The 26,291-nt window shown below is 41.1% G+C and overlaps 1 protein-coding gene across 1 annotated transcript; it reads right to left on the bottom strand.

Moving 5' to 3' along the window:
* Nucleotides 1-1,617: 1,617 nt before the first annotated feature.
* RNF135 (ring finger protein 135) lies at nucleotides 1,618-21,755 on the bottom strand (the record flags this gene model as incomplete). The annotated part of the gene is given in 11 exon segments (XM_079904503.1): nucleotides 1,618-2,184; nucleotides 2,187-2,576; nucleotides 2,579-2,641; nucleotides 4,163-4,252; nucleotides 10,094-10,174; nucleotides 10,177-10,245; nucleotides 13,440-13,502; nucleotides 13,505-13,571; nucleotides 16,993-17,364; nucleotides 17,368-17,401; nucleotides 21,739-21,755. Coding segments are annotated over 11 exon segments (1,305 nt in total). The 3' UTR covers nucleotides 1,618-2,125.
* Between the last annotated feature and the right edge of the window lie 4,536 nt (nucleotides 21,756-26,291).

Genomic DNA, 26,291 nt, shown 5'->3' with positions numbered 1-26,291 from the left:
GCCTACAGATGAATCGTAAGGAGAAGAAAGGGAGGGGAAGGCTGTAGATCAGGAGACTTCAGAGACATATCAACTGTTGATAGGTATGAGGGTTCTTCCTGGGGGTGATGAAAATGTTCTAAAATTAGATTATGGTGATGGTTTCACAACTCTGTAAACATACTAAAACACATTGATTGGTACACTTTAAATAGGTGAATTTTATAGTATGTAAACTATATCTCAACAAAGCCGTTAAGAAAAAGATATATCAGGGTTTTTTAGGGTTTATGCTAGGGATGCATGTTTGCGTGCTAAAACTCTAAAGAAATGCAAGTAAGTGATTACTATAAAAGTCAGGATGCCTTTCAGGTGGACGGAGGGTTTTGTGATTGGAATGGGGCACATGAAAGAGCATCTGGGGTGGGCAGCAAGGTTTTCTTTCTTTCTTTTTTTTTTAATAAATTTATTTATTTATTTATTTTTGGGCTGCATTGGGTCTTTGTTGCTGTGTGTGGGTTTTCTCTAGTTGCGGCGAGCGGGGGCTACTCTTTGTTGCGGTGCGCGGGCTTCTCATTGCGGTGGCTTCTCTTGTGGAGCATGGGCTCTAGGCATGCGGGCTTCAGTAGTTGTGGCACGTGGACTCAGTAGTTGTGGCTCATGGGCTCTAGAGCGCAGGCTCAGTAGTTGTGGCGCACGGGCTTAGTTGCTCTGAGGCATGTGGGATCTTCCCAGACCAGGACTCGAACCTGTATTCCCTGCATTGGCAGGTGGATTCTCAACCACTGGGCAACCAGGGAAGCCCAAGGCTTTATTTCTTGACCTGAAAGGTAGTTACAACTGTATTTAATAATAATAATAATTATTATTCCTTACACTGCACATGTGTTTTGTGTAGTTTTCTCTGTCCATTCTGTTAATATAATAAAATGATTCTAAAAAATAGGGGAAATCAAGTATGAGATGAGACCATGTGCCAGCCAGACTGTAAGGACCCCCCCCACCTCCTGGTATTCATGCCCTTGTGAACCCCAACCCCTTAAATGTGGGCGGGACCTGTGACTTGCTTCTAACCAATAGAATAAGGCAAAGGTGATGGCATACGTGTGATTATATGTCCCTGTGGTTACATTATATAAGACTTAATGTCCACCTTGCTAGGAAACTTGATCTCCCTTGTTGGCTTTGAAGAAGTAAGCAGCCATGTTGCAGAGGCCCACCAAGTAAGGAGCTGAGGGGGGTCCTCAGTCTGACAACTCACAAGGAACTGAATCCTGCCGACAACCACGCGAGCTTGGAAGCAGATGCTTCCCCAGTGGAGCCTCAGATGTCACCCGGCCCCAGTTCACACCCTGACTGCAGCTTGTGAGACTCCAAAACAGAGGCCTCAGCTAAGCTGTATCCTGACGCCTGGCCCACAGAAGCTGCGAGAGAATAAAATATGTGTTGTTTGAAACTACTGAATGTGTGATAATAGTATTACACAGCAATTGATAGCACGCCCCTTGTGTGTGTGTAGGGGGGGTCCCCTAAAATCAATCTCATTTTCAGTGATGCACTAGAAGGACTCGCAGAACTCAGCAAAGCTGTTATACTTACGGTTACAGATGATTACAGTGAAAGGATACAGGTTAAAACCAGCAACAGAAAAAGGCACATAGGGCAGAGGCCAAGAGAGCCCACTCACTCCTCTCTCGGTGGAGTTATGGGGACAATGTTTAATGCTCCCAGGATGACGTAGGACAACACACACGGAATACTGCCAACCAGGGAAGCACATTCAAGTCTTGGTGCCCAAGGCTTTGACTGGCGGTCGGTCATGCAGGCAGACTCACCGCCCAAGTGGCTGACCTTAGTTTCCAGCCCTTCCAGAAATCAAGCTGACACTGTGTGGCCCAAGGCCCTCAGATAAACACACTCTTACCAGGCAGGATATTCCAAGGGCTTAGATACTGTCTCCCACTCAAGAGCCTGTCCTTTCTTGTAACCGGTCCGCGCAGGGTTTGAACAATGCAAGCCTGCTGGGTTAAACATTTACTTTGCATCCCTTAACTTTGGAAGCGGGATGTTAACTTGAGTCAAGTTGACTCCCTGCTTGAAGGCAGAGAGACCAGGAAATCAACATGGTTTAACACCAAGGGAATGTTTATACGTTTATTTGCCTCATAGTCAGAGAGCTTCCGGGGAATAAGCCATACAGCCAGAGGCAGGGTGCAGAGGAAAGGCAGCAGAGACTGGGCACTCAGAGACGAGCTTCACCTGATCAGCCACAGAATAGAAGGCAAGCTTTCCCTCCTCAAGGTCCAGCCAGATGCCCACCACACTAGGTCTGTTTGAGCCAAGGACAGTTTTCTTGACCATGTCCCATGCAGAGAGCTGGCTAGTCCCTTTCCACTCTACATACCAGGAGTCCCTGGTCCTTCCCAGGATCTGGTCACGCCTCATCCCCCAGGAAGCCACCCCAACTGCCCAGTGGCTACATCGCTGAGTGTCCACTTCCCAGTACTGCTGCCCAGAAGAGAGAGCCTGGGAACATAAGGCCTGGCAGGAGGCAAACCTCTCATGACTCCAGGGAGGGCTGTGGGCGGTGAGATACAGTGATCCTTGGACACCTCCAGGCTACAGGAGAGGCTCCCTAGGTCAAAGGTTGGATTGATGACCCCTGGGGAAAAAAACCAGAACAGGACTAGCCACCTCTGATGGTTCATGCTAAGAGGTCTTCAAATAGCAAAAGGCAGCTTTGTGTCTTTGAGTGTGATAAAGTTTTACACATCCTGGCATTAAAACTGGTGCATCAAGGGACTTTCCTGGTGGCAAAGTGGTTAAGAATCTGCCTGCCAATGCAGGGAACACAGGTTCAAGCCCTGGTCCGGGAAGATCCCACATGCCACGGAGAAACTAAGCCCGTGCGCCACAACTACTGAAGCCTGTGTGCCACAACTACTGAAGCCCGTGCGCCTAGAGCCCATGCTCCGCAACAAGAGAAGCTACTGCAATGAGAAGCCCGTGCACTGCAACGAACAGTAGTCCCCGCTCGCCGCAACTAGACAAAGCCCGTGTGTAGTAATGAATACCCAACACAGCCAAAATAAATTTTAAAAAAATATATTGGTGCATCAACTTGCAGTAGGACCTTGTTATACATACCCCTGATGTTGTTCTAGTAACAATACCCTCCTTTCTCACCTTAATTTCTACTTACCCATTAGCCCTCTTTCAGGAAGCCCCCTGCCCCAGCAAAAGTCACGTCTTGGGGCTTCCCTGTTGGCGCAATGGTTGGGAGTCCACCTGCCGATGCAGGGGACGCGGATTCGTGCCCCGGTCCAGGAAGATCCCACATGCGGCGGAGCGGCTGGGCCTGTGAGCCATGGCTGCTGAGCCTGCGCGTCCGGAGCCTGTGCTCCGCAACGGGAGAGACCACAACAGTGAGAGGCCCGCGTACCGCAAAAAAAAAAAAAAAAAAAAAGTCACATCTTGCTTTTTCCCTAATACTTTACCTGATCTCTTATGATACTTACCATCTTCTACCTGTAGTACAGTGATTGATGACCATGGTTGTTTATATCTCTCCACTTACACATGATCTTCCTGATTAAGGATCATGTCATTCATTTTGTATATTTCATAATGTTTTCTTTTAAGGGAATAAATAATTACTAATACACAGCATTCCTACTCTAGGCTCATACTTACACACATTCATTCAGCCTCATGACAATCCCACAAGGGAAGTAAGTACTATTATCCCCATCTTACAGATGAGGGAACTGAGGCTCTGAGAGATTACGTGACTTGTCCAAGATCACACAGCTAGTGAGAGGAGGAGCTGGGAGTCAAACCCGAGCAGTCTGGCTCCAGGATCCGTGCTCGCAAGGACCACTCCAGACTCGGACAGTGATGGTAGTTAAACAGGTTGGGGGATTGGCAGTTGGCAGTAAATGGTGGCCCCAGCATGGATGCCCAAAGTTGCCTGGGTTCTGAGTGCTCATGGGTCTGGCTTAGCCTGGAATTTGGGAGTCTTCAACTCCTTTTATCTTTGTGATCAGCTCCCCATGGAGAGGGGCCAGGTGTGGGGGAACTAGCCAAGGAGTGAGCCTAACAGCAGAGAGATGGACACAGCACGCTCTTGCAGCTCCTTGCTGCAGCAGGTCAAACCCAGGTTGTAAGCAGACCACATACTTACATCGAGCGAACGAGGAAGCCCTCTTGGGTGCCAGGTGGCTCTGGTCAGGCAGTGGGCATGAGGAGGAAGACAGAGCTTCTGGGAGTTCAACTATGGAATCAAAAAAATTGGGAGGGGGGCTTCCCTGGTGGCGCAGTGGTTGAGAATCTGCCTGCCAAGGCAGGGGACACGGGTTCGAGCCCTGGTCTGGGAGGATCCCACGTGCCGCAGAGCAACTAGGCCCGTGAGCCACAATTACTGAGCCTGCGCGTCTGGAGCCTGTGCTCCGCAAAAAGAGAGGCCGCGATAGTGAGAGGCCCGCGCGCCACGATGAAGAGTGGCCCCCACTTGCCACAAGTAGAGAAAGCCCTCGCACGGAAACGAAGACCCAACACAGCCAAAAATAAATAAATTAATTAATTAAAAAAAAAAAGCAACAAACAGTGAGAGAGAGAGAGAGAGAGACATTTAAAAAAAAAAATTGGGAGGGGAAGAAAGTCCCATCAAAAAAAAGGCAAATAGAAAGTATCCAAACATTGTGATCAGCACATATAGCTTGTCTTCCTCATCATCAGATCTTGATCAGGCAGTACATCCAGGTTAGGTACATCCAGCCCCATGTTCTTACCATGGACTTTTTTTTTTTTTTACTGTTTCCTCACTGAGTTCTAAGCTCCTTGCTGGCAGAGACCTTGTTCATCTCTGTATTCTAAGCACAAGCCCATTGCCAGGCACATAGGAAGTTTTTCATGCATATTTATCAATATGCATGATAAAGGGATCACGGCATCATGCAAGGGATCACGGGCACCCTGACACCCAGAATATCCATGCCCCCCAGGTCAGTGCTTTAAACAGTTATAAAACTGGGGAACATGAGAGTCATCACAACTGCTAGTACCTATTACCTCTCAGTGTACATTGAGGGTTTTTTTTTATTGAAGTATAGTTGATTTACAACGTTGTTTTAATTTCTGCTGTACAGCAAAGTGATTCAGTTATACATATATATATTCTTTTTCATATTCTTTTCCATTATGGTTTATCACAGGATATTGAATATAGTTCCCTGTGCTACACAGTAGAACCTTGTTGTTTATCCATTCTATATGTAACAGTTTGCATCGGCTAATCCCAAACTGTACTAAAGTTTAATTGTTACCTTAAAACTACTATGTGCTTGCAACGACCATAGTTAGGTAGAATAAGGGCCAGTAAGGGAAATGTCAGAGTATGGACTGTGAAGGTGAAATTTTCCCCTATTTGTACCTTGAGGTGACAGCAGCATAAAGTGAATCCAAGAGTCAGACTGAGAAGAGACAAAAGGCCCTATCTAGGGTGTGGGCTGTGAACACTTAGGTCATGAGAGCAGGAGAGCTGCCCTTCAAGAAGCCATGCTCAAAATCTACGTGGGGTACCACTCTTCTTTCTACTGAGCTGATAGGATTTTACTTATCGTTAATCACAGTTTTAAAAATGTTTGTAACAACTGCTAGCTACTTCTTTTATTTTTTAGCTAACAAGTTTTTCCCCTAGTGGTAGAGAAAATAATCTCCACTTGACTTGTTGGTTCTTAAAAATACTTAGAAAAAAGAAACGAAATTGAGTTATCTGTAGTGAGGTGGATGGACCTAGAGTCTGTCATACAGAGTGAAGTAAGTCAGAAAGAGAAAAACAAATACCGTATGCTAACACATATATATGGAATCTAAGGGAAAAAAAAAGTCATGAAGAACCTAGGGGTAAGACAGGAATAAAGACACAGACCTACTAGAGAATGGACCTGAGGATATGGGGAGGGGGAAGGGTAAGCTGTGACAAAGTGAGAGAGTGGCATCGACATATATACACTACCAAATGTAAAATAGATAGCTAGTGGGAAGCAACCGCATAGCACAGGGAGATCAGCTCAGTGCTTTGTGACCACCTAGAGGGGTGGGATAGGGAGGGTGGGAGGGAGGGAGACGCAAGAGGGAAGAGATATGGGAACATATGTATATGTATAACTGATTCACTTTGTTATAAAGCAGAAACTAACACACCATTGTAAAGCAATTATACTCCAATAAAGATGTTAAAAAAATACTTAGAAAAAAAGAAACATGATGTACATTCATAAATACTGAGTAGCTATTAAATAAGACACTGGTAACTATTACAGAAATGAAGTATTTTGATATGTTAATCTCTCTGGGTATAAACTCAACTGCTTACCCACTGATTATGATAGGTTTCATAAAAGAACAAAAAATGATAGTTCATTAAACAATTGATTTGCCAGAAATATTTGTTATATAAACTTAATTGCTGAGAAATTTCTTTAAAACAGAATCTAAAGAATCTCATTTCTCTACTAAGAGAATAAGCTACAGGCTTTTTTTTTTTTTTAAAGTAGCCAGGATCCCTTGGATCCCTTGGGAATTTAAAATAATAATTTCAAGAACAAACCATTCTAAGCAGAATTGTTCTGCATAAAATTACAGTTGACCCTTGAATAGCACAGGTCTGAACTGCGAAGGTCCATTTATCTTTTTCAATAAATATACAAAAATATATGTGGATCAAAAATATATGTGGATCAATAAATATATGTGGATCAATAAATACACAAAAATATATGTGTAGAACGTCACGTGCAAGACTTGTTTTGAAGTGGATAGCCTTTCCTTACATAAGCATAAGGTGAGCGATATTTAATATAAAATTAGTAGTGTGTTAGTTTTCCTTCTCTCCAGTTTTCTTTCTCTCCCTCTCTATCAGCCTACCATCATAGGTAACTGTTTTGTTTTAAAAAAATAACAATGTTCCTAATACTGTGTTATGAATATGACTGTAATATTGTATGCCATAAAAATTTTATAATGATTAATCCATTAGTGTATAGGCTAGGCTACCACAAAGCAAGCATACTGTTGCTTCTTTGTTATCAATGCATGAATAGTTACACCTGTAAATAAATGTTTCTTTTTTGCATTATCTTTTTTGCATTATCTTTTCATTTTTGATGTCTTTCTTTTTTGCATTATCTTTTCATTTTTGATGTCTAGTGTTAGTAATATGTATAACATCCTCAGTGCTTTTTATCATATAAGACAATGTGTATGTAGATACTGACAGACGATTCATCTCATAAACAGATGATGTAAACTTACAGTATAGATAGCTACAGCAGAGTACTGTAAATGTATTTTCTCTTCTTTATGCTTTTCTTAATAAAGGTTTTTTTCTGGCTTACTTTATTGTAAGAATACAGTATATAATACATAAAACATACAAAATATGTGTTAATCAACTGTTTATGTTATCTGTAAGGCTTCCAGTCAGCAGTACGCTATTGGTAGTTAAGTTTTGGGGCAGTCAAAAGTTATAGTGAAGACGTCCCTGGTGGCACAGTGGTTAAGAATCAGCCTGCCAGTGCAGGGGACACGGGTTCGAGGCCTGGTCCGGGAAGATCCCACATGCCACAGAGCAACTAAGCCCGTGCGCCACAACTACTGAGCTTGCGCTCTAGAGCCCGCGAGCCACAACTACTGAAGCATGCGCACCTAGAGCCCGAGCTCCGCAACAAGAGAAGCCACCGCAATGAGAAGTCCACAGACCACAACGAAGAGTAGTCCCCGCTCGACGCAACTAGAGAAACCCCACGTGCAGCAACGAAGACCCAACGCAGACAAAGATTAATTAATTAAAAATATAAATAAATAAAATAAAATAGGACTCCTGTTTACAAAAAAGAAAAAAGTTATAGTCAGATTTTTGGCTGTATAGGAGTTTGGTGCCCCTAACCCCCATGTTGTTCAAGGGTCAACTGTACTCCTCAGTAATTAAATTTGTATTACAAATAATCACCCCTGCTGGGTAAGCTACACCAAAATGCTTATCAAAACTTTAGTGTGCGTGAAAATCCCCTGCAAAGTTGTCAAAAATGCAAATCCTTGGGGCTTACTCCCAGAGATGTTAACTCAATAGTCTGGCCATGGGCTTTGGATTCTGCTTTTTTTTTAAGGGTGGAAAGATTTTTAATTAATATTATGAAGTCACCATAATACAGATATCAAAGCCACAAAAAGAACATATAAGGAAGAAAAAAAAAAACATAGGCCAACAAACCTGGAGATTATCTGCATTCTTATTAGTGTTACAGAGAGGCCCGGGTTATACTCAAGAAACACTGTGCCCTTTAGGCTGCCTGATTTCCGTGGCAGCTCATGGTGTGTTTACATAGGGTCAAAGGAAACCATTGTGATGAGGCAGTCAAATTGCTTAGCAGCTGTTAAAGTGCTGGCTTGAAGAATAACTAATCTATTGTCTTAAAAACAATCTTGTGAGAACTTCAGGAAATGATGTTTCAGGAAATAGGCATATATTCAGATCTTATGTTTTAAAACTGTCCTGGACTGGTCCAAATAATCAAAATCAAAATACCAAAATAATCAACGTTGTACTTGCTAAGGCATACTTGAATTTTCTAAGTTAAATTTTAAAAATACTTAATATGTATACTTAATTCCTCAAAAAATTAAATATAGAATTACCATATGATCCAGTAATTCCACTTGTAGGCATATATACAAAAGAATTGAAAGCAAGATCTCAAAGAGATGTTCATACCCATACTGCTTTGTAAAGGTATCAAGATATATTAAGTAAAAAAAGAAAAGCAAAATGCAGAACAGTGTATACAATATGCTAACTTTTGTGTAAAAAAAAAAGATTGGGGAAGATAAGAATATAAACTTGTGTTTGCTTGTACTTACAAAAGTAAATTCTGAATGGACACTTAAGAAAACTAGTAAAGGTGGTTAACTGGGGGAATAAGAAGAATTGGACGAGAGTAGGAACACAACACTTTTGTTGTGTCTTTTTATATTTTTTGATTTTTGAATTAAAATTTTTAAATTTAATCCTCAAGTTTAAAGCTCGAGTTTAGATTTTAAATTAGGAACCCATCCTAAATTTAGGAGCACACAGGAGCTAAGAGGTCACTTTATTTCTCAGATCATTTTTGGAACAATTAATAAACTGTACTCTAACTGGTTTCCTTAAGAAACTTTTCCCAAGGAATCATGCTTCTCCACTTAAATAAGAAACTTTTTAACAGAGCAAGATGATTTAAATATCTAAAAGCTCTAAGAGATACGTCTCTAAAGCATACAAAGCCTGCCGTGGCCGAGTCAGGAGGCAGAGGCAAGGGAGACCAGAGCACTTGTCTAAGGGGCAGGTGTGAACTGTTTTTCAATCCTGAGCCACTGAACAACAGCGAACCTAAAAGTCAGGACAGAAAGGTTGTTTTCTACATTGTTACCCTTTATTATTAAACACACTGGCCAGAGATTACAGTTGAGTAGAATTTTTTTTTTTTTATTTTTGCGGTATGCGGGCCTCTCACTGTTGTGGCCTCTCCCGTTGCGGAGCACAGGCTCCGGACGCGCAGGCTCAGCGGCCATGGCTCACGGGCCCAGCCGCTCCGCGGCATGTGGGATCCTCCCGGACCGGGGCACGAACCCGTGTCCCCTGCATCAGCAGGCGGACTCTCAACCACTGCGCCACCAGGGAAGCCCAGTTGAGTAGAATTTATGAAGAACTATATACAAAGTTGCATGCTTCATTAATAAGGACATTTACTAGTGAAAAATAAAAAGCTGCCTATTTCTGAATCTCCTCAGGTAGATAACACAGATGCACGGTGAGCAAGCAAAATCAGATCTAGGTTCTGGATTTATAGATCTTAGAAAACGAGTTTCTATCTATGAAGGGCCTGTGATACATCACACCTCCAGTCAGGTCCAAAAACACATCCAGTCACAAAAATAGCTCAGCCCACTCCTTCCTCATTCACACCACAGGGATAACACAGCTGGGCTCTCAGATCCTGTCCCCAAAAAACAAAGCCACGGAACGCTGCCCCAACTTCCATAATTAAACCTCCTCTACCAAATAAAATCAACTCACCCTGCATTTGTTCTTCAAGGGCCTCTTTCCACATGAAGTTTTCTTGTAATTTTTCCTGGATCTCTTCAAGGTCATGGAGATGTCTCTCATTTTCCCCTCAGGTGTGTTGGAAGTCACTAGTTTTGGAGAAGCCAAGGAAAAGTCCACCCCATCTGACAAAGCCTACTGATGAATCATTTAAAAAAAAAAAAAAGAAGAAGAAGGAGAAGGAGAATAATAATAATAGGAAGAAGAAGAAAGGAAGGAAGGAAGGAAGAAGGAAAAAAGAAAATCTCTTAAGGAATGCATCAAATATATTCCAGTTCGGGGCTTCCCTGGTGGTGCAGTGGTTGAGAGTCCGCCTGCCGATGCAGGGGACACAGGTTCGTGCCCCGGTCCGGGAAGATCCCACATGCCGCAGAGCGGCTAGGCCCGTGAGCCATGGCCGCTGAGCCTGTGCGTCCGGAGCCTGTGCTCCGCAACGGGAGAGGCCACAAATATATTCCAGTTCTACCAACCATCTATAATTTTCTACTTACCTCCTAACGGGTTTTTCAAAACATAGTTAGGTCCTCAAAGTATGCGCCTTGAAAACAATCTGGAATGATACACAGTATGGCAAAAATATCAGAGAATGGCGATTTCTTGGTGATGGGGTTACAGATGATTTTCATTTGTCTTTTCAACTGCAATATATTTTCTAGTATTTTGTACAACAGATATGGGGTTCTTAGCTCATACCCCCAAAACGTTTGAAAATTTTAGGCCCATCTTACAGGGGCTTTACAAAATAAATAATACAGATAGTCACTAAGATAAGCTACAGAGGCTGAAATAATCTTCCCCAGACTGCTATCATAACTCTTCCTAAGGGCCAAGACAAACATGTTGCCTGCATACAGGCCCTGCTCTCTGGGGCCTCTAACACACACTCTCTGATTTTCTTTAACTTCAGGTCCTGTTATTCCCCAACACAGACTCTCATCTGCTCACCACCTTCCCACCTTCAGCACCTGACTTTCCTTCCCAACTTTGCAAAATCCATTTCCCATTCTTTTTGCCAATCATAACAGGGGTAGGTACCACCTGCTGAATATTTTCCACTGCTTACTTCTAATTTGCCTAACAACTTTCCAAGATAGGTTTATTATCCCCATTTTACAAAAGAGGGAGTTCATGGAGGTTAACTATATTGTCATAGCTAATTTGATTGCCCCACATTTTCACATTGCTCAAGCACTTTTTTAAGCAAGATCTTTAAAAAAAAATCTCCACATTAAACCAATGAGGTGCAGGCCATGGATCATTTTTGTTTGTTTTACAGATAGAAATCTGAGACTCAGAAAGATGGAATGACTTGTCCAAGGTCATAATACTAGTGAGTGGCAATGTCAGGACTTATGGACGGACTCTCAGACCTTCTACCCTAACACACTGCATCCCTGAGGACCCATTTATTCACTCACTCAAATACACTGGGTGTTTGTTGAGCGCTTACTATGTGCCAAGCACTGTGTTAGGCTTGGGGATACAAGAGTGAACAAAGGAACAAAAGCCATTAAGGTCACTGCCCTCATAGAGCTTAGAGTCCGGTGCAAGGGAAGAGGGATGAAAGACATTAATAAATTATGGTGCCAATCATGATCAAGTCACAACTGTAACAACTGCTACAAATGAAAGGTACATGGAATCATACGTAAGAGCCTGTAATAAGGGGATTTGACTTGTTCAAGGAAATCAGTGAAGGCTTCTCCAAGGAAGTGATAATCTAGCTGAGGTCTGAAGGATGAGCAGGCACTACCTACATGACAGAGTAAAAGAAGAACATTCCATGGTGTGGGCCCTGTGATGGGAAGAAGTGTGACACTCTGGAGGGAACAGATCAGAGCAATTAAAAGACTTTGGTAGAAATCCAGGCAAGAAACAGTCATAGGATTGGATTAGAGTCGTCTTTAAGGAGCTGAAGAATAGTAAATAGGGGGCTTCCCTGGTGGCACAGCGGTTAAGAATCCACCTGCCAATGCAGGGGACACATGTTCGAGCCCTGGTCCAGGAAGATCCGACATGTCGCAGAGCAATTAAGCCTGTGCGCCACAACTACTGAGCCTGCCCTGTAGAGCCCACGAGCCACAACTACTGAAGCCCGTGTGCCACAACTACTGAAGCCCGTGCACCTAGAGCCCATGCTCCGCAACAAGAGAAGCCACCACAATGAGAAGCCGGTGCACTGCAACAAAGAGTAGTCCCTGCTCTCAGCAACTAGAGAAAACCCGTGTGCAGCAGCGAAGACCCAATGCAGCCAAAAATTAAATAAATAATTTTTTTTAAAAAAAAAAAGAATAGTAAATAGATTCAAGAGATGTTTAGGCAGATGATGGAAGAGGTGACATGATTCCCAGGTTTCTGGCTTGTGCACTTGGAAGGGCTACAGGGTCAGTTGCTGAGACGGGGTATTCCAGAGGAGAAACAGTGCAGGACGGATTAAGTGCGATGTGTCTTTGAGATGCTAAGAGAAGATGAGAAGGAAGACACCAGACCAGAACTCAGAGAAGGGTCCAGGCTGAAGCTATATTTGTGCACAGAGGTGGTAGTTAAAACCACAGGAATGCAGAGGACCACGTAGGGGGAACAGACAGCGACCTACAACTCAGCCTTGAAGAATCCCAGCATCTCACTGCTTAGCAGCGGAGAGTAAACCTGCAAAACAGACTGAAAAGGAGCAGCTGGAGAGAAATGCAGAAAGGCTGGAAGACTCGTGTCCCAGAGCTAAGGGAAAAGAAAGCTTCAAGAATGAAGTTGTGAAAAGAAGCAGACTCACAGATATAGAAAATTAATTAGTGGTTACCAGTGGGTAGAGGGGAGGGAGGGGCAATATAGAGATAGGGCAGTGGGAGGAACAAACTGTTGGGTGTAAGATAGGCTACAAGGATATATTGTACATACAGGAAATATAACCAGTATTTTCTAATAACTGTAAATGGACCGTAACCTTTCAAAATTATACAAAAATTTTTAAAAATTAAAAAAAAAAAGAATGAAGTTGTGGTTGACTGTGTCAAAGGCTGCTGAAAGGCCAATGAGGATAAGAGCTAGAACATCTACAGGATTTGCGTAGAGGTCACGGGTGATCTTAGAGCTGGTTAGGTGGAGTGATAAGATAGAACTAGCCCACTTGAAGCCTTCTTACCTCACCTCAAGCATTCCAAACTCCCGATCATCCCTGTTTGGTGGTGAAGAGCATGGTAAAAGACGGGGACTTAGCGCATCCTTCAACTGCAAACCAATTCAGGTTGCTCCCTAGCTGTCCCAGGGAGCTGTCCCTAGCGCCACCCCCTGGCACATCCTTTCTTCTCCCAGATGAGCCTACCAATGCTCATTTCATTGCCTGGTTCAGATTCTGGGAGATGTCTCTGACTCTGAAGGCTCCTGTATCTATAAGCCGTTCCACCAGCTCTGCGAGCCCCCAGCCAACTTCTGTGATGCTCTTCTGCGCCACCGCCTTTAAAAGAGCAAAGCAGGACACAAAGCTGGACCCAGGAACCAGTTCTAGACAGAGGGAGCTGGAAACACTGGATAAAGGAGCCAGGCAAGGAAGTGATAAAAATGTCTAGAGGGCAAGGAGGTAAGCTCCCTGGACCTTTGGCATGCCCGTTTCCCCCTACTGGTGGTCCAGTGGCCATAACAGAGAACCAGAGTTCATCCATAGGATGGGGGAGGGGGAGGGGGGTGAGGCATGAAGGGAAGCCTAGGGGTCATTTTGAACAGGGGAAGTCAGAGACGAAATAGGGTGAGAGCCTGGAGGTTTGGCAGCACTGGTGGCAGCTGATGAGGTGAGTAGAAGGCATTTGACTCGGGTTTCAGCTCCACTCTCAACTCTGACTGACTCGTCCTGTGTCTTCATCACTCCTTTCATAAATAAAAGCGACCATCCCTCCTTCTCTTCAACAGTGAAAAGGATCGACTATGAAAAGATCTTGGAGACTTTAAAGTGATGTGCAGATGCAAACTCTGTTTGTTTATTGACATCCTTCACATTTAAAGAAACATTCAGATGAGAATGCTAAACCACTCCACTTCCGGAGCTTCATCTGCTCAGCTGCCTGGCTGGGAATGGGAGGAAGTTTTGCAGCCAACACATTCTGGCAACACCCTCAAGACCTGGTCACAGCCATCTGAGGCAGGCGGGGCCCAGACTTCAATGGAGAAATTTGCATTACCTCCAAAAGAGGTCCTACGGAGAGCCACAGAAATACAAGATGTTCATCATCTTACTCTAAATAAACCAGAGTTTTTAGAACTTTGGAGGGACATTTTTCACTTTTTAAATTATGCTGGAACCTCAAAAACTGGAGAACCAGTTTTTCATCTCTAAGAAGCACTGACGTCCCTCAAAATAGCACGTGTTTTGGAAGCCAATGCAGACTATTTTATAGAGGAGGTGGCTGACCACGGGTACAATTGTTTGCTCTTAAAATTCCAGGTCTCACTCTTAAATATTCAGGCAGCTGGAATTCTGGAATGGAGCCCTTATCTAGACACCTGAACAAATTAAAAACTTTAAAAAATAAGTGTTTGCTTTTTCCATCCATAAAAGAACTGCACACTCATTGTGGTGAATTTAGAAAATACAGAGAATGAGAAAGAAGAAATATTTTAAATTATCCGATATCCTACCATCCACAGGCAATCATTTTAATTTAAAAGCCAATGGAAAGTATATTCAGTCACTATAAGCTATACTAACAAAGGGTTTTAAGGACCTGAGGAATAATGCTGTATTTATTTATTTATTGCCTGTACCACTTGGTTTATAGGATCTCAGTTCCCCGACCAGGGATTGAACCCGGGCCACAGCAGTGAAAGCGCCCAGTCCTAACCACTAGACCACCAGGGAACTCCCAATGCTGTATTTATAACCAAAAAGAAAAGAACAGCTTTATTCATAATTGCAAAAAAAAAAAGGAAATAACCAATATGTCCATCAAAAGGTGAATAGATAAACTGTGGGACATCTACGCAATGGAATATTATTTGACAATAAAAAGAAATGAGCTATCAAGCCACAAACCTTAATTTTGTTTAATGAAAGAAGCTAGCCTGAAAAAGCTAGATACTGTATGATTCCAAAGATACGACATTTTAGAAAGCGCAAAACTAAAGAGATAGCAAAAAGTCAGTGGTTGCCAGGGGTTGGGGAGAGGGAGGGGGTACAAAGAGGCAGAGTGCAGGGGATTTTCAAGGCATAAAACTGTTAACTACAGATACATGACTTCATGCATTTGTCAAAATCCATAGAACGGTACAACACAGAGAGTGAACCCTGATGTAAACTGTGGATTTTAGTTAATAACGACGTATCAATATTGGTTCATAAATTGTAACAAGTGTACCAAACTAATGCAAGATATTAATAATAAGGGTAACGATGAGGTGTATATGGGAATTTTCTGTACTATCTGCTCAATTTTCTGTAAGCCTAGAACTGCTCTAAAAAATAAAGCCTATTAATTAATTTTTTTAAAAAAGAGGAGTGGATAGCTCCAAGCTCTTTTACCCTCCACCAACCCCCCCCCCCACACACACACACACAAACACAGAGAAACGTCTCAAGACAAGCAGAAACTGTCAGAACCAACTTCGTCAGAACTCTGGCAGACACTGACTCAAAAAAGCACAACCTGGCAGTAGGAGAGCTTTGTGGCATTTTGACTTGCTCTTGCCCTGTTCCCTTCCTGGTTCAGTGATGGTATTGAAAATTCCCAGCGTGAACCTCTGGTCCTGGTTCCCAAAGGAGCAGAGCAGATCTTATTCACAAACCATTGTGTCTGTCTGTTCTAACCTGGCTGGGGGCTGCCTGAAGGAATGCCACAGGGTGCTCATCTTTGTTTCACCTAACCCAGAGCTCAGACCAGAAAGGTGGTGAGTATTGCTCAGAAGTTCTGCAAGCGGAGTTAAACTTGCAGGTGTCTGGGGCAAAAGACTGTGGTGGAAACAGACAATAACCTAAGTCCCAGAAGCAAATAGACCAGGAGCAAATAGACCTAAGTCCCAGGAGCAAAAGTTGGGGAAAATTGGAATCCTACTTTGTTAATGGGAATGCAAAGTATTGTTGTTGCTGTGGAATGCTGTTTGGCTGTTCTTAATAAGTTAAACACAGAATTACCATATGATCCAACAATTCTACTCCTACCCAAAATAACTGAAAATAGGAACTCGGATACTTGTACATCAACGTTCACTGCAGCATTACTCGCAATAACCCAAAGGTGGAAACAATCCAAATGTCCATCGATGTTTGAATTGATTCAAAAAAAAAAAGTGGTATAATCATACAAGGGAATTATTATTCAGCCACAAAAAGTAATGAAGTTCGGATACATGCTACGACATGAATGAATCTTGAAAACATTATAGCAAGTGAAAGAAGCCAAAGCCAGAAACAAACTGACAAATATAGTATGATTCCACTTCTATGAAATACCTAGAGTAGGCAAAGTCACAGAGACAGAAAGTAGAATAGAGGTTACCAGGGGCTGGAGGGCAGGGGAGGGAGAAATTATTGCTTCATGGGTACAAAGTTTGTTTGTGGTGATGAAAAAGTTTTGGAACTAGATAGTGGTGATGGTTGCATAGCACTGTAAATATAATGCCACTGAATTGTACATTTTAAAATGGTTAAATGGCAAATTTTATGTTATATAATGTAAACATATTTTAGCACAATTAAAAATTGTCAGAGAGACACAGTGGGTGCAGAAAGACTGGAAATAAGTGGAAAGAGGCCAGGGTGGATAGCGCCTAGGTTGATAGGATTTCTGATTTTGATTTTTTTTTTCCTGCTTCTTCATATTTTTCTGAACTTTCCAAATAACGGGTTCTACGTTCAGACTGAGAAAAGTAACGTGAAAATACAATCAGGAGGAGAGGAAGCGCCGTGGGGATAATGGGATGCAGTCGGCGCGCGCGGGCGGATGGAGGTCAGAGGGCAGTCTCTGGTCCCGCCTTCCTACCGGCAGCTGCGCTGTGCGGCGCGGGGGCCCGGGCGCTGGGTTCGGGCCCTCCAGCTCGCGTGCCTCCCGACTGTACTTGTCCTCCAGGTCCTGCACCATCGTGTTCTTCCGCAGCTGCAGCGGCCGCTCGGCGCCCTCGCGGCAGGTGGGGCAGGACCCGTGGCGCCCTGCGCCCCACAGACCCATCAGGCAGTTGTGACAGAAGCTGTGGCCGCAGGAGAGCGTGGCGGGCCGGGCCAGCAGCTCGTGACAGATGATGCAGCCCAGGTCGTCCTTGGTCAGTCACATGGGGACGGCCGGGCAGGCGTCCAGGCCCGCCCTGGTCCCCAGACCGCCGCCGCTCCGCCCACCGCCGGGGTTGGCGCGCGGAAGTCAGGGCTACGCCGGGGGCTGCCAGCCCTGCGGCTACGTCTCCTCCTGCTCCTCCCTCGCTCTCCCTGTCCCCTCCTCCTTCGCTGCAGCTTGGGTCCACCCTTGATTCCTTTTTTCCAGTCCTTTTGCAAGCTGATTTATGCGCTGGGAAATGCGCTCGCCCCAGGCCGTTAGAAACCCACTGATGTCCCAAAGATTTTCTTTAGCTTGATGTCCCCCACTCCCATCAAAGTGCAACCCTGGGACTTCCCTGGCGGTCCAGTGGTTGGGACCCCCGCTAACACTGCAGGGGGCGCGGGTTCGACCGCTGGTCGGGGAACTAAGATCCCACATGCCCCCCGGTGTGGCCAAAAGATATAGATAGATAGATAGATGATAGATAGATAGATATAGATAGATAGGTAGATAATAAATAGGTAGATAGATAATAGATTAGATAGATAATAGGTAAGTAGATAGATAATAGATTGGATAGGTAGATAGATAATAGATTAGATAGATAGGTAGATTAAATAGATAATAGGTAGGTAGATAGGTAATAGATTAGATAGGTAGATAGATAATAGATTAGATAGATAATAGATAGATAATAGATAGATAGGTAAAGATAGATCGATAGATAATAGATAATAGATAGATAGATAATAGATAGGTAGATGGATAGATTAGATAGATAGATTAGATAGATAGATTGGATAGATAGGTAGATAGATAGGTAGGTAGATAGATTAGATAGATGGGTGATAATAGATAGATTAGATAGATAGGTAGATAGATAATAGATTAGATAGATTAGATAGATAATAGATAGGTAAAGATAGATCGATAGATAATAGATAGATAGATAATGGATAGATAGGTAGATGGATTACATAGATAATAGATAGAGCAATAGATGATAGATGGATAAATTAGATAGATTGGATAGATAGGTAGATAGATAATAGATAGATAGGTAGATGGGTAGATAAGTAGATAGATGATAGATTAGATAGATAGATAATAGATAGGTAGGTAGATTAGATAGAAGGGGGACACGGGTTCGTGCCCCGGTCCGGGAAGATCCCACATGCTGCGGAGCGGCTGGGCCCGTGAGCCATGGCCGCTGAGCCTGTGCATCCGGAGCCTGTGCTCCGCAACAGTAGAGGCCACAACAGTGAGGCCCGCGTACCACACACACAAAAAAATTATATAGATAGATAATACATAAGATAGATTAGATAGATAGATACCCCAACAACTCTTGGGAGGAGGAAAAGGAGTGGATTCGATTTAAGAACTCTTTTTTGAGAATGCGCCCACTAGGTGTCATCCAACCACTCCAAGTAGTGAGGGGTTGAAGAATACTCGGTGCAGAGAGCTGTGAAACTCTTTAAAAATACCGATGTTGTTTGGCCTCCACTCCCAGAGAGTCTGATTTCATTGTCTTGGGTGGAGCCCCAGCGGGGTATTTTTAAAAACCTCCCCCAGATGATTCTAACGTGCAGCCAAAGTTGAGTGACCCCTAGACTTTTAAAATCGCTATTACAATGCAGAAGTGAGCCACTGTTTCCTTACTGCCCTCTGCTGACTGAAAGCACATTACCCGATAGACTTCAGGACAAAAATACTAAAGTTTGTTTTCTTTTTTTTCTTATAATTTAATTTTTTAAAATTTTTATTCATTTATTTGTTTATTTATTGGCTGCGTTGGGTCTTTGTTGCTGCGCCTGGGCTTTCTCTAGTTGTAGTGAGCAGGGGCTGCTCTGGGCTTCTCATTGCAAGTGGCTTCTCTTGTGGAACACAGGGTTCTAGGTGCGCAGACTTCATTAGTTGTGGCACGTGGGCTCAATAGTTGTGGCTCTTGGGCTCTAGAGTGCCAGCTTAGTAGTTGTGGCACTTGGGCTTAGTTGCTCCATGGCATGTGGGATCTTCCTGGACCAGGGCTTGAACCTGTGTCCCCTGCATTGGCAGGCAGATTCTTAACTACTGTGCCACCAGGAAAGTCCCAAAGTGTGTTTTCTTCAGGTAACAGGCCTGGCTCTGGTGGGGCTTGCTCTCTTCCTCCTCTCTTATTCCAGTCCCAAGTGCATTACAAGTAGAAAATGTAAGAGCTTGGAAGAGCAAAGTCCCCAAGAGACAAAGGAACTTACAGGCTTACACAGCAATAACTGAATGGCAGAGAACAGGGCCTGTATCTCCGTGATCTGTTGAAATGAACTAAAAATGTCTTATATTTTATTTTACACCATATTGCCTGGTGTCAAAGTAGGTACCAGATAATACAAATTTGTGTCTATTTCCAATACTGGAAACGACAGGAAGTAGTCCTTAGCGCTGCTCATCCAAGTTTCCAGCTCTTTCCCCGTCTAGGCACTTGGTAGGATTGGCACTTCTCTGACACTCTTGAAACACATAGAAGTAATACGTCAACTTCACATCAGCTTAAAAAGCTAGTAAGTCGTTGCATCTTTTTCTGCCAGCTGCCCTAACTATAGAGATGAAATCGTAATTTGGTGGCCCCTGCCGGCCCACACTAGGACATGCAGTAAAGGAGAGAAATAAACCTGAGATATGTTTAAGTTACTGAGATTTAGTGGGTGCTTGTTGCTGCAGCATAACCTAGCCTATCCTGACTGATAGATTACCTGGATTTTGTTCCAGAGACTTCTCATTTGAAGTAAACTCATAGCTTCTCTGCGCCTGTCTTTTCTGGAAAAGAAGCACAATTCCAGGCACATTTGCTTAAATCTTCCATCTTAACAAATAAAATTTCCTTTGATATAAGCCTCCCTCTAGCCACCCCTCCTTCTCTTCTCCATTACACCCCAAATTTCTTGAAAGAGTAGATTAACCAGTGGTCTTCAAACTTTTTTTTCCTTGGACACCTCCTAAAAGTTTTATGCAAAAACATGCAGTGGTTACAAGAAAGGAGGGAGGGGTAGGAGGGGTCAGCCCTAGCTGGAAAAATACATGAACAATTTCTTCCTTTACATCAGAAATTTTATCATTCTTTCATCTTGAACTTGTATTTCCATTCCACTTTCCTCACAGAACTCTATTCTAAGGAGTATATTTTATGACGAAAGTCTTTTATAACTTTGTGATCACTTTCGTCACTTTGTTATAATTTTCTGCAACAAAAATATGTACATATATTGAATTTTCAACCTTTTTTACTTCTTTGGCCCTGCTTCCCCCGACCAGGGGTCGAACCCGCAGGGAGTCTTAACCACTGGAACTCCAGGGAAGTCCCTCTTTTTTACTTCCTGTGACCAAAAGTCTCTTGTTAAATTTTTCTCCTGGATTGAATTATCATTGCAATTATTACTATCAATCAAAACAAAAAATATTGTAAATTTATATAAATAATTGTTAAACAAAAAGTAAATTTTTATCGGAATTAAAGCTCTTCATGAGATGGATGGTCCATCTTCTTTTAAAAACACATTTATCTGTGGATGAATATTACTTGCCCACTGCAGCTTTATTGAGGTATAACTGACATTTAACATTGTGTATGATTCGATGATTTGATATATGTGTATTTTGCAAAATGCTTACCACAATAAGGTTAATTAACACCTCCATCATGTCACATAATTACTTTTGTTTTTTACAGTGAGAACACTTAAGAGTTACTTTCTTAGCAACTTGCAAGTATACAATACAGTATTGTTAACTATAGTCACCATGTTTTACATTAGCTCCCCAGAATTTATTCATTATATAACTGGAAGTTTTTACCCTTTGACTAACATCTCCCCATATCCCCTACTCCCAGCCCATGGCTACCACCATTCTACCCTCTATTTCTATAAGCTCAACTTTTTTAGATTCCACACTTAAGTGAGATCATACAGTATTTGTCTTTCCCTGTCTGACTTACTTCCCTTAGCATAATGCCCTCAAGCTCCATCCATGTTGTCACAAAAGGTAGGATTTTCTTCTTCTTTTTCTTTTTTTTTGGCAGAATAACATTCATATATATATATATATATATATATATATATGCACACATACACAAGTATATAGGTCTTCTGCCCATTTTTTAATTGGATTATTTGTGGGAGGTTTTGCTATTGAGTTACATGAGTGATGAACATTACTTAACACTAGAATTAGACAAGGTTCAATAATAAATTCTATTTCTATTTTTTTAATAAATGCTAATGCTGAAAAACCTTGTTCACATATATAAATAGATGACAAAATGCCGTACATTTTATTGAACACTTTCTGAAATATAGTCAGCCCTCTGTATCAGCAGTTTCCGTATCCATAAATTCAATCATAAATTCATACCTTGCATGGAATGCCATTTCATATCAGGAAGTTGAGCATCCAAGGATTTTGTTATCCATGGGGGTCCTGGAACTCATCCCATGCAGATACTGAGGAATGACTGTATCTATATATGCAAAAAAAATAAGTGATTCATCACCAGAAATTATTTTTAATAATCTCTCAGCTGACAACTTGATTAGATTTTCCTTTATTTTTTGTTGAAAGCAGAGAATTTGAAACCACCTGCGTTGCAAAAGTCATTAGAATTATCCACTTTCTTATTTTCTGTGAGGTAGGCAAAAAGACTTTACCAAGGTTTATCAAACTACTATCAGTTATACCAGTTACTCTTACTTAGAGGCATTTTGTTTAACCTGATATACTCAGAAAGGGCTAGGAAAATTAGAATATTGTTCATTTAAATACACCTTTGTTAATTTAATTTTTTTTGGAAAGGTACTTTTGTCTTAAGTGCTTGAAATATATTTCCTTCAAAAGTTTGGAGCTGCAAATTTAGCTTATTAATCAGACTCATTTTCTATCATAGAATCTGACATCATTGTTAAATTCAAGTAGATGTGTTAATACACGTTCCTGTGATGCTGAGTTCTAATGCTAAGTTAGATGGGAAAGGAGTTTGTGTGCAACTGTCATTAATATATTCTATCAGTGCTCCTTTCTTTGCTTTGCTCTCATTGGATTCCTTAAGGGACAAAGCATATTTTGTCAGGGGAAGACAGAAGGCAGTAAACTGCTAACCTAAAATAATTGAACAACCAGTTAACTTTACCAGGAAAACGGGTTTATTTGGGAGAAGCAAAGAATTGCAATTCAGGACATGGAACTATGGTGAGCCACATGCGAGTCCAGTTAAGCAAAGGACAGGAAACTCTTTTATAGAGAAGAAGGGGACGTTGGGAGGGGCTTCTAGAAACAAAAGGTCCTATGGAGGAAGTTGGGAGTTTGAAGTACAGTGGCTTTTTATTGGCTGAGCTATTGCCAGGCGAGGAAAAAATTTTTTCTTCCTCCTGCTGGCAGAAGTAAAGTAGTGTCACTTCCTGCTGGAGATGCAAGGTACTTCTCTTCCTATTAGGATCTGTATTGTTGTGGAGTGGTATGTACATGATAGAGCTTCCCCCTTCTGGCCTCCTGACTCCAGTTTAGTGAGGTTTCCCTTTATTAATTTTCACAAGACATACATCACCCTTATTTCCACTCTACTTTATATGAACTCAAAACACCCAAATATAAGCCAAAACGTATTTTTAATGCCAAACCTTGTCACCAACAAAAATCATCATTAAACGAAGGAAGTCACAAACCCTGACCTCAATGCCTTGACTTAAAAAAGGCTACACTGGCACTGTTAAAAGAATGAAAAGCTACAGATTGGAGGAAAATATTTGCAAATCCTATATCTGTCAAAGGACTAGTATCCAGAATCCACAAAGAACTCTCAAAACTCAACAATAAGAAAACAAACCATTTAATATCACATTGTATTGACAAAACTGTTTCATCTTTTGGGGAAAATTGATTTAACTCTTTTAAAGCAAAAGCATGTTAGTTTGAAAACTGTGCCTCTCTAAGTTGAATAAATTCATGAACTCTAGTGTAAACTCAGTATTATTTCAAAGGGATAGTGCATAAATTTAAGAGCAACTTCAATATCAATAAAGTGTCCTGCAAATTTTTCTTATAGTACTTTTGGACAATTTACATGTTACTACTGATTATAATTAAAGTGTTCTGCATATTGATTCAGTTAGAAAAGTGTATAAAATTGTTACTACTGATTTGTATTATTAAATGTTCTCATCGCAACATAAATTCTTGTAACTGCTTAGCTAAGTCACAAATTAACCTTTCCTTAGAGTTTCAAAATTAGCTCATTCATATGCAGTGGGATATCAGTGAGAAAACATAATCACACTGCCTTAGGTCTTTGATTATCGACTATTTTGCAATCATTCCTTTGGTTTCAAGAAAATCTTGAGTTGAAATTAAGAGTACACTAAATAATTGTAAAACTTGTCCAGAACTCAACCAAAAGCATTGGCAAAGAATATGAGATCACTGAATTGTCTTCCATTTCTTTCAACAGTTCTATAGACTGGCATTTTCATGTACATGCTGAACAATTTTAACAACTGTATCCATGACAGTTTTCATAGTCTGTTTCAGAAAACTGAACATAAATATTTTTACTTTGTGTCACACAATGGAACAAAATCATAAGAGAATCATCAGCCTCTTATTTTAAAATTTAAGTATTTGAATTTTTGACCGAACATAGCTAAAGAACCATCTGTCACAATAAAAATTAGGTTTTCCATATCTACCTGAAATTCTTCTCTTACAGATGTAAAAGATTCAAAAATATCTACACCATCAGTTTGATTTTTAGGCAGTGGATTGATATTTCCTCATAAATTTAAAAGTCCTTTGAAACAAAACTTACCCAAATTATTCATTGTTAGTCTTGTATTACCCAACGCACCTAAAACTAAAGAAAAGTGCCTGTTTTCAAATTTTGAATCAGCTGATCTTTGACATTATTAGGAAAAAACATCGTATTCTACAGGTAATTGTTTGGCAGTTTAACTGAAGATACTTCAATTTTTACAAAATTTAGTTTTTAGTCTTTTCCTCATCATTAAATTTTTTTCCACAACTGAAATAATAAATATGTTATGCACTGCAATGGTTAAATTAAAATATGTCTTACCAAAACAACTAAGTTGTGCTTGAAGAAAAAATATCTTACACTGCTCCAGTTTTTAATTTTATTTTTTACTTTTTTTTTTTTAAATTTTGGCCGCACAGCACAGCTTGAAGGATGTCAGTTCCCTGACCAGGGATTGAACCTGGGCCATGGCAGTGAAAGTGCAGAATCCTAACCACTAGACACCAGGGAACTCCCCCAGTTTTTTATTTTAAATTTAAATTATTTTAAATTAGATGAAATGAAGTAAAATTAAAAATTCATTTCCTTGGTTGTATTAATCACATTTCAATCCTCAGTGGCAACGTGTGGCTACTGTTACCATATTAGACAGTACAGCCGTAGGTCATTGATTCTTATGCCTTTCCCTTTAATTAGTGCTTTAGCTGCATCATTTCAATTTTGACATTTATTTTTATTATCATTCAGTTATAAATCTTTCTAATTTTCCATGTGATTTCTTTTTTGAGTCATGGTTGTCTATTTCTCCCTTAAATTTTGTCCATTTCGGCTTCACATACCTTGGAGATGTAGTATTAGGCACATACACATCTATGATTGTTGTGTCTTTTGATGAATTACACCTTTTATTGTTATGAAACATCACTCTTTATCTCTGATATTACTCCTTGTCTTGAAAAAATACTTTATCTGATCTCCATATAGCCTCTCCAGCCTTCTTATTGTTACTGTCTGCATGGTATATGTTTTTCCACACTTACAACTTCAATCTACCTATGTCTTTAGATTTAAAATGTCTTTTTAACATCATGCAATTGGGTCATGCTTCCTTATCCACTCTGACAATCTTGCATTTTAATTTAACTGTTTAATCCACTAATATTTAATGTAATTATTGATACGGTAAGGTCTCCCTTTTGTTCTTTATTTTCAGTTTGTCTCATCTATTTCATATTCATTTTGTCCTCCTTTCTTGCCTTCTTCTGGGTTAATCAAATGCTTTTTAAAATTCTGTTTTAATTTCCTTGTTAGCTTTTTAGCTATACCTCTTTGCATTATATGTTTAGTGGTTGTTTTAAGGATTACAGTATACATCCTTGAATTTTCACAATCTATGTAGACCTAATTTTGTACCACTTCATGTAAAATATAAGAAGCTTGAAAGTGTAGAGTTCCATTTACTCCAGGCCTTCATGCTGTAGTTGTCATATACATTATCTCTATTGATGGTATAAACCATAACACATGTAATTCTTGCTTTAAATAGGCAGTCTTACATTTACTTATATCTTTACCATTTCCATTACACTTTATTGCTTCCTAAAGATCAGAGTTTCTGTTTGGTATCATTTTCTTTTACCCCAAAGAACTTTCTTTAGTATTTCTTATACTGAAGTTTTGTCAGAAACGTACAATTATCTTTATCCAGAAATATCTTTTTCTGTTTGCCTTTTTAAGAATAAAATCTGCCTTTTGCACTTTCTTGGGGGGGGTAAAATATAAAGTTTACCATTTTAATCATTTTTAAGTGTACAATTCAGTGATATTTTGCCTTTATTCTTTTTCTGAAGTTTTTTTTTGTTTGCTCTCTCTACAGATAGATATAGATCTACATATCCTTTATTCTTGAAAGATATTTTCTCTAGAGTTCTGATTTTTTTTTTCTTTTAGCGCTTTAAAGAGGTCTTTCCACCTTCTGGCCTCCTTTGTTTCTGTTTTGTTTTTGCTTTGGGGTTTTATTTTTGGCTGCCCCACCCAGCACGCAGATCTTAGTTTCCCGACCAGGGATCAAACCTGCACCCCCTGCAGTGGAAGCTCAGAGTCTTGACCACTGAACCACCAGGGAAGTCCATTCATTTTTTTTTCTTTGTTTCTGATAAGAAAC

Source organism: Stenella coeruleoalba (assembly GCF_951394435.1).
Source record: "Stenella coeruleoalba genome assembly, chromosome: 19".
Classification (NCBI taxonomy): Eukaryota; Metazoa; Chordata; class Mammalia; order Artiodactyla; family Delphinidae; genus Stenella; species Stenella coeruleoalba.
Note: the sequence above shows the minus strand (reverse complement) of the source record. Positions and strands in the feature narration are given on the sequence as shown.